At 58.6% G+C, this 16,085-nt stretch overlaps 1 protein-coding gene across 1 annotated transcript in view; it reads right to left on the bottom strand.

Moving 5' to 3' along the window:
• The window catches only part of LOC127574418 (potassium voltage-gated channel subfamily H member 2-like), a 69,248-nt gene extending 62,895 nt beyond the window's left edge, over positions 1-6,353 (bottom strand). Inside the window, 2 exon segments of the mRNA XM_052023423.1 lie at positions 2,557-2,787; positions 6,278-6,353. Of these exon segments, the coding sequence (XP_051879383.1) occupies positions 2,557-2,787; positions 6,278-6,353 (307 nt within the window).
• Positions 6,354-16,085: the final 9,732 nt, after the last annotated feature.

Here is a 16,085-nt window from a genome sequence, read left to right on the forward strand (position 1 = left end):
CTCCACCACACACACCCCCCATGGAGCAGATCTGGGACACGATCCCTCCGCCACACGCCCCATGGAGCAGATCCAGGACACAATCCCTCTGTCACACGCATGCCCCATGGAGCGGATCCGGGACACAATCCCTCCACCAAATGCACACCCCCATGGAGCAGATCCAGGACACAGTCCCTCTGCCACACACCCCAGGGAGCAGATCCAGGACACAATCCCTCCACCACACGCACGCCCCATGGAGCAGATCCGGGCCACAATCCCTCCTCCACACGCCCCATGGAGCAGATCCGGGCCACAATCCCTCCTCCACACGCCCCATGGAGCAGATCCGGGCCACAATCCCTCCACCACACGCCCCATGGAGCAGATCCAGGCCACAATCCCTCCTCCACACGCCCCATGGAGCAGATCCGGGCCACAATCCCTCCTCCACACGCCCCATGGAGCAGATCCGGGCCACAATCCCTCCTCCACACGCCCCATGGAGCAGATCCGGGACACAATCCCTCCTCCACACGCCCCATGGAGCAGATCCGGGACACAATTCCTCTGCCACACACACCCCATGACAAGTTCTCCTGTCACAGGCCCACACTGACCTTGCTGGTGTTCATTCTGACAACCCACAGATTTTGTTTCAGGCCTGTTTCTTTTCATTTTCTCTTCCCTGATTTTAAACTGCTCCCAAACTTCCGGCTCTGTTTTTCTGGCAACATTATCCGACAGCACAGGAACAGGCCATTCAGCCCAACCTTCCATGCCAACCACCAAATACCCAGCTGCACTGATCCCATTCACCAGCGCCCATCTGGCGCTGTCTCTGCCAGAGCTCCTTGTGCAAGTGTCTGCCTCCTCCATCCTCACAGAGAACGTTCCTGATTCAACACCCTCTGGGGCAAAAGTTCTTCCTCAAAACCTCCTAAACCCCTTACACTAAATTTACACCCCCAGTTTTTGGCACCTACTCTGCACCCAATCTCTGCCCCTCAATGTTGTACACCTCCATCAGATCCCCCTCAGCATCCTCCGCTCCAGGGAGAACAGACCCAGCGTCTCCAGTCTCTTCTCATCACCGAGGCACTCCGTCCCCGGCAACATCCTGCACCTCCTCTGCACCCTCTCCAGCGCAGTCACGTCCCTCCTACAGTGTGGGGCACACAGTGAATCAGTGGATCTGTGGACCAAAGTCTCTCAGTCCCTCATTCCTCCCCAGGGCCCCACCATACATGTCTGACCAACCCTTGTTAGTACCCCCCACAATTCACCACCTCACACATTGATCTGCCACTGACCTGCCCAATTAACAGCTGCCCTTCCACAGACTGGGTGTAATCCTGTCACCGATCTCTTCCCATTAACACCCTGCACTCTCTCTGCTGCTCACTTACGCCCAGAACCCACCCCTCCTGCTCTGTTTTGGTCTTTACTGAGTTCTAAACTTCACCCAATGCTCCAACCTCCCACCAATCTTTGCAACACCACCTGCTTCAGATTCGATTTGCTACCATCCTTAGCTTTCTCAGTCCTAAGGCATCATCGTTCTCTTCGTGTCTTTATTCCTCAGTGGAATATACTCCTGAACTGTCTGCTGTCTCCTCCGCTACCTGAGTTTATTCCCTCGTCGACCACCATCTTGGCCCTTTTATCCACGGAGACGCCTTTGATTAAGTTTCAGATGTCTTCACTTGAGAAGCAGCACATGGGAAACAGAAGGCCAGTCGTCCCCTCCGTGCCTCCCTGCCACCCTGGATGGTCACATCTGATCCTCTTACCTCAGCACCACTTTCCTGCATTATCCCCACGTCACTCCATCAGACTCAGTGACCAAGCCCCACCGCTTCCAGGGGCGAGGATTCCAGAGATTCCAAGTGAAGAAACTTCTTCTCATCGCTGTCCTGAAGGGACGCCCCAAGTTCGGAGCCTGTGACCAGACCCCCCAACGTTTGTCCCACCCACATTTTACACATTCACATTGCAGCAAAACACCATCTCCGCACTTGCCCGTGATCCCCGGCTCTTATTCTCCTGAAATTAGTTTGCCATTTCCATGTCCATCTGTCAGCATCTCTGCTCAGGATCTACTTCCCCAGACTGCCGTCCTCCCTGTAAATGGACACCATGGGAGGTGTCTGGTCTCAGTTCCTACTGTGAGGCATCTCCCAGCCCTGGTCCTGTGGCCCTCAAACCTGACTGAATGGTTCCTCTTCCTTCTGTTCTCCACCTCCAGTCTCTCGACCAGCCACCTCATCGTTCTGCACACACCCAGATTAAGGCAGCCCATCCAGTTACTTGGAACTCAGTGGGTCAGGCAGCATCTGTGGAGGGAAGTGGACAGTCGACCCTTCATAGGCTGAGATGAAGGGACTTGGTCCAAAATGTTGACTGTTTCCCTCCACAGATGCTGCCCAGAGTTCCTCCAGCTGCTCGTGTGCTTCTCCAGATTACTGGGAGATCCAGGTATATACCATCCACCGCTGTACCCTTGCCCACCTTCACTCCCTGACTGAGTTCCCAGAGCACCTGCTGGCCCACAAAGGTTGTCTGAAGCCTCACCATCCTTCCTGTAGAGTAGCAGCTCCACCTTCCGTCCCTGGGAACTGCGCAGAGCCTGGGCGATCTGGGCGGCCGCAGCGCTCTTGGTCTGAGGGCCGTGCAGGAATTCACAGGTCCCGGGTTTCTGCATCACCTCCGCCCGTGAGTAACCACACATCTGGCAGAAGGCATCGTTGCAGAAAATGATGGCACAGTCGCCCACCCGAGCATTGCCGATGACGAACTTCCGATCTAACAGCACAGGGGACGGGTTAGAGCTTCAGGTCAAGAGTGAACAGCAGAACGGAGCAAACAGTACACATCCCACCCCACCCCAGTCACCACACCCCCCCAGTGCACCATCACCCCTCAGTAACAACCCCACCGCTCTCCCTCCCATACACGGGACTGCCCCAGGAGCAGACCAACCAGGAGGTTCCCCCAACTGACCCACCCCTTCCCCACCAAAGGTCAGGAGCGTGGGGCTGAAGTGCCACCAGTAACTGAGGGATGGCCCCTTCACCTGCAGAGACAGGGGCTATAACCTCTCACACGGTGTATGTGGAACATGGACTCCTCCAGGTCATAGAAGCGACAGGTGACCTGGCAGTCCGTGAACCAGCTCAAAAACCTGTTGCACAGTGCACTCCCCACCCCAGGCCCCAGATGTGAAGGGGGAGGACTCCCGTGTAGACGGACCTCCACTGGGACCCCTCTCGCTGTCGGGTTTAGAACGGACCGCCACGGTGTGACTGGACGGCGGGCGAGGAGGTGGAGAACGTGCAGGAGATTCCCGTGCAGGAGACACCTCCGTGCATGTGGGCTGGTACAGAGGCCACTTCTGAGGGACAGCTCATGTTGTGTGGGACCGGCTCCCGAGGAGGGATTCGGGGCCTGTGTCCAATGAGCAATTCCTGCCCAATAGGGGCCCAAGCTGCGATCGCCCTGCACCCTCTCGACACCTGGTGAGATGGAACGAAGAGAGGAAGTGTCACCAGCACACACCATCTGGGAGGGTGCTCGACGTACAGGGGTCCCTGCAGAGCCCGAGGGTGGAGAGTCACCACCCAGATATGGACACATCAGTGACTGACCATCCTCCTCATCGGGAGACTCAGGACCACAGCAGAGGCCCAGTGTTTCCCGTTGCCCCAGAGGAAATCCACCAACGTCTTCTGGATCTTTGTAGCAAAGACATGGGTGGCACCAAAGTGACCAAACAGTACCGCAGGTAGACTCCCAGAGTGCATGGGAGCTTCACCCTGTGCCTGACCCTGGGAGTGTGTGATAGGACAGTGTGGAGGGAGCCTCACCCTGTGTCTGATCCCAGGAGTGTGTGACAGGACGGTGCGGAGGGAACCTCATCCTGTGTCTGACCCCGGGAATGTGTGACGGGACGGTGCGGGGGGTGCTTCACCCTGTGTCTGACCCTGGGAGTGTGTGACGGGACGGTGCAGGGGGAGCCTCACCCTGTGTCTGACCCCAGGAGTGTGTGATGGGACGGTGCGGAGGGAGCTTCACCCTGTGTCCGACCCCGGGAGTGTGTGATGGGACGGTGCGGAGGGAGCTTCACCCTGTGTCCGACCCCGGGAGTGTGTGACGGGACGGCGCGGAGGGAGCTTCACCCTGTGTCTGACCCCGGGAGTGTGTGACGGGACGGCGCGGAGGGAGCTTCACTCTGTGTCTGACGTTTAGACATTGATCCATCCCCTGCACAAACATGCCTGCACTAAGATGGTACGTGATGTGTTGTCACTGAAGCGTGTCAGACAGTGATACCTGAGAGCAGGGTTTGAATGACGCCCCTTCCCCAGGAGCTCTCTCCACAATCTCCTCTGTGACCTTGTTAAAATATTTACTGTGCCACTCCGTGTCTGCTGAGTGGCCAGGGTGGGCCCTGCATTATTCAGCAGCCTGCCTCAGTCTGGCACTCAGCAGGCATTGCTGTCACACAGCAGGATGGTAGGGGGTCTGACCCGACCCAGGGGCTGCAAGGTCATGACCCTGACACTGACCCCAGACCTCAGACCAGTCCAAGGGAGGAGGAGGTGAACATGAAGGAGACCATGACAGCAGTGATCAGAGATAAAATTCCTGGGGGGAGCTGAGAAATAAACCTTGCTGGGAGTGTGCAATCAGTCCCCAAATAGTCAACAGGAATCAGAGGAACAAACATGCAGGGAGATTGTGGAGAGCTGCAAGAGTGGGGTTGTCTGAGTCGGGGAGTTTAACTTTCCCGGCTTGGACCGGGTCTGCCGCAGTGCTACGGGTTGACGGACTGGGATTTGTTAAATGTGTTCAGGAAAGTTTCCTCACACGATATACAGACGGCCCTTCAAGAGAGAGGACAAGTCTTGACCTACTGTTGGAAAATAGTGCCGGGCAGGTGACTAAGGTGTCAGTGGGGGAGGACTTTGGGACCAGTGACCACAGTTCTATCAGTTTAACTTAGTTCTGGAAAGGAGCATCTGGGCCAGCAGTTCTAAACTGGGGCAGGAAGTCAGGATCAAGAGAAGTGAATCAGTCGGACAAATAGGGGCATGAGCGGGCTTTGGCAGAGATGGGAAAGGGAAACCCAAAGACGGTCTCCTTCCCACACCTCTCTCTCCCTCCTCCCTCTCTCTCCCTCCCTCCCTCCCTCGTCCTCACCCCACCTCTCTGTTGCCCCTCCTCCCCCTCACCCCTCCTCCCTCTCACCTCCTCCTCCCTCGACCACAACCCCCTCTATCCCTCTCTCCCGCCACTCACACCCTCTCTCCCCTCCCCACCAACCTCTCTCCCCCTCTCTCTATCCCCTCCCTCTAACCCCCTCCCCTCTATCTCCACCCTCTGCCCCCTCACACCCCCTCCACCACTGCCTCCTCTCCCCCTCCAACCCATCCTCCCCACTGCCAACCTGTGTCCCCCACCTCTCATCCTCCCTCCCCACTCCTCCCTCTAGCCCTCCCTCCCCCACCCTACCTGTCCCCTCCCTCCCTTCATCTCCACTCTCACCCTCCCTACCTCTCACCGCCCCACCCCCTCTCCCCCTCGCTCCTCTCACCCCCCCCACCCCATCCCTCCCCTTCCATACCCTTCCCCCGTCCGTCTCCTCCCACTCCCCCTCCCTCCCTTCAACCCCTCCCCCACCCTACCTCCTGCTCCATCCCCTCTCCCCCTCCCTCTTCCCCCTTCCCACTCCCTCCACCCAACTTTCCCCTCTACCCTCTCCGTCACCTCTCCATAATCCCTCCCCACCCCCTCTCCCCCTCACTCCTCTCTCCAACCATCCCTCCCTTCTACCCCCTCCCATCATCCCACCCCCTCACTCTCCTCCTCCTCCTCCCTCTCCCATTATCCCACCCCCTCACTCTCCTCCTCCTCCTCCCTCTCCCATTATCCCACCCCCCTCACTCTCCTCCTCCTCCTCCCTCTCCCATTATCCACCCCCCTCAGTCCTCTCAGCCCCTTCCTTCCCCCTCCCTCTCCCCATCCCTCCCCCCCCCCCCGGTCCTACGCCTCCCCCCACCCTCCCTCTGCACCCCTCCCACTCATCCAGCACCTCCCACCCCCCCCCACTCACTCCCAGCACCCCCCCCCCCACACTCTCTCTACAACTTTCTTTCCCTGATGTTAACTCTCCTCCCGTCTGTGCTCTACCTGCCCACTCGGTGAACTCTCCACACTCTACTCTCCCTTCCTTCCTGCCTCTGCCTCCGCCCTCGCCCTCCTCCATCACTCCCACCGTCGAACCAACACTCACTGCGACCCTCCAGTCTGCGGATGATGGTGTCCAGGAACATGTTCTGGGGAGCGACATGACCTCTGCGAATTGGCATGGTTTGACAGAACTCTCACGGTGCAGACCACCGCAGCCAGCCGCTCGCAGGGCTGACGTCTCACCCGGACGATTTCACGGGAGTGAGCGGGCACAGGCAGATCCCAGGAAACGAGGAGACTGTCTGCACATCACCTGCTGTGGGGAACGCGTCCTCGAAGACAACACGTGGTTCAGGTGCAGAGAGGGTGTATCTCTGGGGTGTCTGCAGACACGGGGGGGAGATAATAAACCCACTCATAGCCGGGGAAACACACCAAGCAACGGTCCCTGGGACACTGACCCTCACTGGGGGACGGTCCCACACACACTGACCCTCACCGGGGGACGGTCCCACACACACTGACCCTCACCGGGGGACGGGTCCCACACACACTGACCCTCACCGGGGGACGGGTCCCACACACACTGACCCTCACCGGGGGACGGGTCTCCCACACACACTGACCCTCACCGGGGGACGGTCCCACACACACTGACCCTCACCGGGGGACGGGTCCCACCTTCAGTTGACCTTTTACGTGGGTGGATTTGGGGGACATTTAGATACCCCACAGGCTCCCCAATTACCGAACTGTGGGATCTTTCCATCCCTGTCACCTGACTGCAGTCCCGGGAAACAACGGTCCACCCACTGGCGGGGACCGGCCCCCGGCCCCCGGCCCCCTCACTCCGCACCTGCCGTCGCCAACCGGCTCCCGCGCCGACCGCCACCGATCTGCGGCGCTGCCGGACTCGGCGCTTCACTCGGTCCGGGGGTGGGGCGGTTAACCCTTCGTGTCCGGGCTGGGGTAGGGGTGGAGTGTGGGGCGGGGTGGGGGGGAGGGATGGAGGTGCAGTGGGGAGGGGAGTGGGAGTGGGGAGGGGTAGGAAGGGAGTGGGGGAGGGAGGGAGGGGAGAAAGGGGAGAGGAAAGGGGGAGGGGGAGAAAGGGGGGCAGGGGGAGAGTGGGGAGGGGGGAGAAACGGGGGGAGGGGGAGAGAAGGGGGAACAGAGATGGAGAGGGAGGTGGGATGGAGGGTTGAGGGGGAGGCGTGGGAGGGGGAGATTTGGTGTGGGGTGGAGGGGCTTGGGGAGGGTGGATGGGAGGGGGGAATGGGGAGAGAGAGAATTAAATGTCAGCAACAGAGGAAGTGCAGTGCAGGCTGACAATAAGGTAGATTGACGAGGTAGATTGTGAGGTCAAGAGTCCATCTTGTTGTACTAAGACAGAGGTTCTCAACCTGTGGTCCGCAGCCCCCTGGGGGTCCACGGCGTGTTGCCAGGGGGTCCGCGAGCAAGCCAAGAAAAAAATGGAAAAGCGACCTGTTACAAAGACGTAGCTTACTTGCTTGCTCCAGTTTTCCGCTGTTCAGAAAATCAGCCATATCTATTCTATCTGTTATAGGCGACAATCTTAGAGACTTAGACGGTGTTCCTTCTGGTAAGCTGCTGCTTAATATTCGATTTGTGTAGTCAGAGTAGTCAGTGTTCACTACTCACTACTATTCTGTTGTGCACTGTAGTGTTAGCGAGACTGAGTGACGTTGTTGGTGTGCCTTAATAATATTGCTTACTTACTGTGCATTTACGCCACAGTGACGTCACTGTTAAACAAAGTGTTCAAGCCTGTAAATTTTAGGTTAGTTTTGATAATTTTGTTTATCAGTAATAGTAATTAAACTGTCCAGCGTGTATTGCTGAGTATGGAGAAATTTCTGAAGAGAAAAGCTGACCAGAAACCAGAAGATTCTGATGACGGAGGGGGATAAGGGTGACCGAAAGAGAAAACAATGCAAGTACGATCTAGAATACATTTCATATGGCTTCATCACAGTGGGGACAAATGCGGACCAACCTCTCTGTGTTGTGTGTTTGCAAACACTGTCCAACGATGCAATGAAACCAGCGAAATTGAAGCTCCATTTAACAACAGTGCATCCAGATGTTGCCAGTAAGCCGAAGGAATATTTTGAGCGGCAAGAGGAGCTGTACCTCAAGCAGAAAGGCAAAATGACAGCCTGCGCCACTGTAAATGAGAAGGCTCTTCGTGCATCATATTTGGTAGCATTACGAATAGCTAGTTCCAGAAAGCCTCACACAATTGGGGAAGAGCTTATACTGCCTGCAGCAGTAGATATGTGCGAAGTTGTACTGGGAAAAGAATCCAGTCAAAAACTGAAAGCCATTCCACTGTTGGATAACACAGTAAGCAGAAGAATTGGTGATATGACAGAAGATATACAGAGCCAGCTGATAGCACATCTTCAGCAAGTCAGATTTGCGACTCAGCTCGATGAAAGTACTGATGTTGCCAGTGCTGCGCAGTTGTTGGTTTATGTTCGATATTGCTGGGAAGGAGAGGCTTTGGAAGACTTTGTTTTGCAAGGTGCTCCCAGGGCGTACAACCAGTGAAGAACTTTTCCGTGTGCTTGACACTTTTTTTGTACAATCGGCATTGGCGTAGACACAGTGTATTGGAGTATGCATGGATGGTGCTGCCGCAGTGACGGGACAGAAGTCGGGTCTAGTCGCACGAGTGAAAGAAGTAGCTCCACATGTAGCAGCAACCCACTGCATGATTCACCGTGAGGCTTTGGCTGGATATGGATGAAAATCTTACGGATGTGTTTTCCACGTGCATTAAAATTGTTAACTTTATCAAAGCCAGGCCGCTCAATCATTGTTTTTTTGAAAACATGTGCTGTGAAATGGAAACTGAGCATAAGCATTTGTTGCTACATATAGAAGTCAGATGGCTGTCACGAGGCCGCGTTGTGCAGCGTGTATATGAATTGTGAGGTGAACTGCTCATTTTTCTAAATGAGCATAACAGATCACTGGCACAGTTCTTGACAGATGAGACGTGGGTTGCCAGATTAGCTTATCTTGCAGATATTTTCAACATTTTGAACAGCTTAAATCTATCATTGCAAGGACCTGGCTCAAATGTTCTGAAAACACATGACAGAATCAATGCCTTCCAGAAAAAAACTCCGTACCTGGAAGGGAAGATGCGAGCAAGGCATCTATGATATGTTTCCGTTGCTGGCTGACTTTCTGACAGTGAACGAGACTAAGACAGAGGCCATTGTGAGCACCATTTTGAACCATATTCAACAGCTGTCACATTATTTCCATGGGTATTTCGGCGACGATGACACGAGCATGTTTGATTGGATTCGAAATCCGTTTGAATGCATGCTTACTGATTTAACTGGACGTGAACAAGAAGAATTGGCTGAACTGTCATCTGACAGGACTTTGCACTTGCAGTTCAACCGAATGTCACTGTTGTCGTTCTGGATAGCATGTTCCCAGGAGTATCCACCGCTGTCCGGAAAAGCCGTCAATGTTCTGTTACCATTTGCAACCACTTACCTGTGCGAAATAGCATTTTCTGCAGTCACTGCCGTGAAAACCAAATACAGATGAAGGCTGAATATTGAGGATGACATTCGCGTATGTTTGTCGCACATACCACCACGTTTGTACAAACTCTGCAGTGTAAAACAGGCACAACCTTCACATTGAACTGAACACTGAAAGACGCTGCTGGTAATTATCGGTGATTGAAATAGTCACGATTTCAATAGGGCCTGTGTGCAGTAATTTAAACGATGTATGCATGAATTATCGATTGTTTGATTTTGTGGGCTTTGGGGGTCCGCCATCTAACATGTTCTGGGGGGCCACAGCATGAAGAAGGTTGAAAACCACTGTACTAGGGGACTGTTCGATAGTCTTATAACAGCAGGATAAAAGCTGTCCTTGAGCCTGAGGATACGTGCTTTCAGGTTTTTGTATCTTCTGCCCAATGGGAGGGGGGAGAAGAGAGAATGTCCGGGGTGGGTGGGGTCTTTGATTATGTCGGCTGCTTTACCGAGGCGCAGGAAATCATGGTGAGCAAGGATGGTCTGTTCCCGGTAAAGTCCCACTGACTCGCTCACACGCACCACACACAGATGGTATCAGAACCACGGGACACGCAGCACCTGTGGGGACAGGTGTGACCCTAGCATACAGGGCAGGGCAGAGGGCAAGGGTCACTGAGAGAGGGCACAAGGTAAGGGGTACAGAGTAAGGTGAAAAGGGCAGAATGACTATGTGTTGGTGCCCACAGAGGATGGGTCCCCTCCCCCAGAGAAAGGGCAGAGACCACCGGAGCACAGCCGTCAGCTGGTGGTGATGGGGATGGGGGGCCGGGCTCAGTGTCACTGTGGGTGGGGTGGTACTGAGGGAGGGTCGCACTGTGGAAGTGGCAGTTCTGAGTGTGCTCTCTGTTGGACGAAGAAAAATCTGACAGAGGTAAAAATCTGACAGAGCGATTTCGGAGTACTTTTGAAAGGTGAAGGTGTGTGTGGTTATCATCTGGAGCAGTGGCTGAGACAGCTTCTCTTCATGAGGGGGCTGTTTTTCCCCAGATTTTGGAGCTGGATTCCAAGCGCTGTGGGAGCGGCAGTGGCTGGCGAGTTGCCATGGTTTGCTTTTGAACTGTCTTGGGAGCTAGGGCTGCTATCATCCTAGCCCGTGATAACGACCAAGCCCCCTCTCATTGAGGACTGGAGGAAAATGCCTGGGGGACTGGGTGAAGAGTTTCTCGGCGGCTCCTTGGACTTTCGTGCGGCCAGAGGGACGTCGGACTGGGCTGCCGGTGGACGTTTCACTGCGTGCGGGAGGGACGGCGCTGGAGTTTCAGGTCAGAGACTGCGTATCTGGAGACACCTCCCACCTTCTTTTTCTCCGAACTGCTCTTTGTGAACTAATTGCTGTGTTGCTGCTTATCACACCGGCAGTGAGTTTTGAATTTCTAACTGCGTAGGGACTAAACATGGCTGCCTGTGCTTCGGGAGTGACGCAGCCTCGTTCCTACGCAGCCGTCGCTGCTCCTGGAGGCGTGGCTACTGAGAAGACGTCACCCTTCAGATTGTTGACTTTTGAAAAATGTGGTGCGCTGCGCTGTGCCTCCATCGGTCGGACTGGGCGGTGGCTTACGGGCCATGTCTGAGACGGTGGGGGGCAGGGCTGGTGTTGTAGTGGTGACTAAGATGTTTGGTGGGATGGTTTTCATACTGCGGTCTGAGAAGGAGGTGTCCTTGGCCTTGAGTAGGGGGGCTGACGTCGGGGGAGGTCTTCATGCTGGTGGAGCTGGTGGGGGCTCCCGTGCAGCGGGTCGTCCTGTCCGATGCCTTTCCCCATATCCCTGACAAGGCCCTCCTCCCTCACCTGCGGTCTCTGGGCGAGGTGCGGTCGAGCATCACCCCGATGTTGCTCAAGCCGGCCGTACCTGGCTTTGAGAACGTGTACTCCTTCAAGCGCTGGTTGTTTATGCAGTTGGCGCGGGGGGGGGGGATGCCGAGGGGCAGTTCCAGATCGTGTATGAGGGTCAGCACTACCAAGTGTTCTGGGCTACCAGCCGTCCATGGTGTCATGCATGCAAGGCGTTTGGGCATGTCCGTCGGCATTGTCCCAGCCGCCAGGCTGCTGGTTCCGCCTCGACAGTGCGGGGGGATACCGCTGACACTCCTGCCGTGGCCCCTCCCCCGCTATTCCTGCCCCCCGCTGCCCCTCCTGTGCCGGTGGGGGATGGGGATAAGCGCGGTGCAGACGGTGGGGAGGGGTGGACTCCTGCCGTGGGTAGGAAGGCACGGTGGAAGAGAAGGCACCTCCAGGCCTCACCCCTGGAGAGGCAGGAGACGGCGGCCTCCTCTGATTGGGACCCAGGGGTCCCTGTGGTCTCTGGGGTTCAGCGGGTGCTGGGGGAGGTGGGGGACATTGCGGTGCTGGGGGCCAAGGTTTCCTCTGAGATGGAGGTCACCTTCCCTCCGCACCCCAGCGGACTGAAGCAGCGCCGGAACGTGTCCGAGGGGTTGGAGGGACCGGGGTTGCCCGAGCTGAGGGATTTGCCCCCGGTGAAGGCCGTGTGCTCGGCGGGCGACTCCCTCAGTTGAGGCTGTGTGCTCGGAGTGCATGCCCGCCGGGGAGGGGGTCAGCCCCACTGAGGGCCTCGCAGATCTGGGCTTGCCTGAGGGTGGGGAATTAGCCCGAGGGGTGGTCTCCCAGATCGTGGCCCCTATCGAGGCCAGGAATCCTGAGAAGGTGCGTTCCGCTCCCGTGTCTGAGGGGGTCGGGGTGCCCCTGGGTCACCAGCCTGCTCGGTGGCGCGGAGTGAGGGTGCCCCAGTGAGTGGGGAGGGTGGGGACCCTCCGTGCTGCTGGTGGGGGGGAAACCAGGGTGTGGTGGTGGGCGTGGCCCCATCGACTCGCATCCTCCGTTCAAGCTCTGCGAGGGCCTGCCAGCCGACCGCCCTTGGGGGGCGGTGACAGTGTGCGGGGGTCCGGTCCTGCCCCGCCTTGGGTCCAGGGTCTAGGTGGGCTCCTGGGCCCAGGGGTGGCGGGGTCTTCTCCGGATGCTGGTCCTGGAGGTGGGGTCGCCCCTGGGGCGGGACCGTCTAAGGGGGGCTCCAGCTCGGCTTGGGATGGGCGTGTTGCCCGGTGGTGGCGATTGCCTGGAGGATGACGAGGGCTTGTGGTGTGGTGGGGGGGGTGCGAGGGGGTCTCCTCTGATGCTGAGCTGGAGGACGACCTCGTTCCTGGCATCACGTTGCAGCCCATCACTGTGGAGGACATCCGGGAGTTCCTGGCGGAAACCAGGGGTCGGCAGCACAGGGACAAGCTGGCCGCCTCCCGCTGGGCGGATCTGCCAGGGATCGTGCGGTCCATCCACGACATCCTTGCGCAGGGGGGGCGTGTTTGGCACCGGACAGGAAAGAGAAGCACCGGTTCAGCAACATGCTGAAGGTTCTGGCGGCTAAGTGTAGGTGCAGGGGAGCTCGGCGGGGAGCCCCGCTCCTTCCACCTGTAGTGTGGGTGAGGGGAGCGCACCGCAGCCGTCATGAGGGTCACCGTCACCAGCCTGAACATCAGTGGCGGCAGGGGGTCTCTCCGCAGGTTCCACCACCTCTCGGTCCTGCGGGACGGGAGGTACACGGTGAGCTTCCTGCAGGAGACCCGCACCATTCCGGGAGACGAGTCCGCCTGGCTCCTGAGTGGCGCGGTGGGGGGGGTCTACATGAGTCACCTCAGCTCCACTTTGAGCAGGGTGGCGATCTTGTTGGCCCCGACCTTCCAGCCAGAGATATTGCAGGTTCGGGAGCTGGTGCCGGGCTGTCTGCTTCATCTGGCCGTGCGCTCGGACGGCGTGCCGATGCACTTCGTCAACGTGTATGCCCCCGAGCTCGGCCTGGCGCAAGCGCGCCTGTTTCGGGAGGTGTCTGCCCCGGTGGACTCTTTCGACTGTGGCGAGTGCGTCATCCTTGGGGGCGACTTCAACTGTACCCTCGAGGAGAAGGATTGCTCTGGGCCCCCGCGTCTGTGCGGCTGCTGCGGGACCTGGTCGGATCCTTTGCGCTAGTCGACGTCTGGCGGAACCTTCATCCAGACTCCCGCGTCTTCTCGCGGAGGTCTGGGAGAGGTGGAGGTTCGCGGATTGATCAGCTTTATGTGTCCAAGGCGCACGTCTCCTGCATGTCAGCGGCCTCCATGCGGCCGGTGGCGTGCTTGGACAACCGCCTGGTGTGGGTGGCGCTTAGTCCGCCGCCCGTGAGGGCGGGGTCCGCATACTGGCACTTCAACAACCAGCTGCTGGATGACTGGCGATTCCAGGATTCGTTCCGCCTGTTCTGGGTAGCTTGGCGGGAGGAGCTGCGGGGTTTCTCCTCCCTCCAGCTCTGGTGGGACGTGGGCAAGGCTCACGTCTGGCTTTTCTGCCAGGAATACGCGCGGGGGGCGACCAAGGGGCAGGTGTCCGAGATCGAGCGGCTCAAGAGGGAGCTGCTCGACTTGGAGTCTCGGCTGGGACTGACCACTGGGAACTCGTCCCTTTGGCGCAGGTACCAGGGAGTGAAGGAAGCGCTGAGGGACCTGCAGCTCGAGAGGTCCTGCGGCGCGTATGTGAGGTCGCGGGTTCAGATGCTGTGGGATCTGGACTATGCCTTGCCCTTCTTCTATTCTCTGGAGTGCTGGTGGGGTGTCTGCAGGCAGCTCATGGAGCTGCTGGTGGAGGACGGATCCTCAGTCACGGATTAGGCGGGAATCATCCGGAAGGTCCGCTCTTTTTATGCGGCTCTGTTCTCGCCGGATCCATCCAGTGAGGATGCGTGCGCGACTGTGGGAGGGTCTGCAGTGAGTCAGCCCCAAGGCTGTCGAATGGCTGGAGGATCCCCTGAGTCTGGAGGAGTGACCGGCACCCTGGACCAGCTATGGCAGGGCAAGGCTCCGGGGCTGGACGGGCTGATGATCGAATTCCTCAGGGTTTTCTGGGATATCCTGGGGGTGGACTATGCCAGGGTGCCAGGGGAGAGCCTGGCGACGGGTGAGATGCCCCTCTCTTGGCGCAGGGCGGTCGTGGTCCTGCTACCGAAGAAGGGGGATCTCCGCAGTCTGCGGAACTGTCACCCGGTGTCTCTCCTCTGCACCGAGTACAAGGTGTTCGCCCGGGCGATGGCCAATTGTCTGGGCTCCGTGCTGGCCCAGGTGATCCACCCTGACCAGTCGTACACGGTCCCGGGCCGGTCCATCCAGGACAACGTCCACCTCGTCCGGGACCTGCTGTACCTGTGCCAGGAGGCCGGGGTGTCGGCCGCCTTTCTCTCCCTTGGTCAGGAGAAGGCGTTCGACAGGGTGGATCACGGGTACCTGTTTGGGACTCTGCGCGCGTTCGGGCTCGGGCCGCATTTTGTGGCCTGCATCTGGCTGCTGTACACCGCCGCAGAGAGCCTCGTCAAGGTAAATGGGTCCTTGACGACGCCCTTTCGTTTCGGGAGGAGGGTGCATCAGGGGTGCCCCATGTCGGGGCAGTTGTACTCGGTCTGTGCGGAACCGTTCCTGTGCGTTCTTTGGAAGCGTCTGATGGGTCTGGTCCTGCACGAGCCGGCGACGGAGATCGTCCTCTCAGCTTACGCCGACGACGTCCTCCTGGCGGTCACCAACCCGGCGGACCTGCGGAGGATGCGCGAGTGCCAGTGGGTCTACTCGGCCGCATCCTCCGCCAGGATCGACTGGGTGAAGTGTTGGGGTCTGCTGGTGGGGCCGTGGTGGGCGGACTCCCTGCCGGGGGAGTTGCAGCCCTTCGAGTGGAGCACCTCGCACCTCCTCTACCTGGGGGTCTACCTGTCCCCGGCTGAGGGGTCCTGGCCGGCGAACTGGCAGGAGTTGGGGGTGAAAGTCTCCTGCCCGGCTGGGCTGCTGGGCGGGGCTGCTCCGGGCGATCTCGTACCGGGGCAGGGCGCTGGTCATCAACCAGCTGGTGGCCTCCATGCTGTGGTACCGGCTGACCACGCTGGTGCCGCCCAACGTCTTCGTCGCCACCACCCAGAGGAGGTTGACGGACTTCTTCTGGGGCGGCCGGAGGCACTGGTCTCTGCGGCGGTCCTGAGTCTGCCGTCGGCGGAGGGGGGTCAGTCGCTGGTGTGCGTGCGCACCCAGCTGGTGGCCCTCCGACTCCGGGCGCCGCAGAGATACCTGTACACCGAGTGCCCCCCGCGGTAGCATGCACTGGCCACCTACTTCCTCCGCCGGGGACGCTGCCTCCGGGAGGGAGTGCATCTCCCTGTGGTGGGTATCGGCCGTGCCGCTGTGCAGGGGCTGCCCGGGTTCTACCGGGATCTGATGCGGGTGTGGGGCGCGGTGTCGTGTGGCGAGCGCGTGGCCGCTCCCCCTCCCATTGCGGCGGGCGCCGGGTAGGGCACCCCGGCC

Source organism: Pristis pectinata, chromosome 9, assembly GCF_009764475.1.
Source record: "Pristis pectinata isolate sPriPec2 chromosome 9, sPriPec2.1.pri, whole genome shotgun sequence".
In the NCBI taxonomy this organism is placed as follows: domain Eukaryota; kingdom Metazoa; phylum Chordata; class Chondrichthyes; order Rhinopristiformes; family Pristidae; genus Pristis; species Pristis pectinata.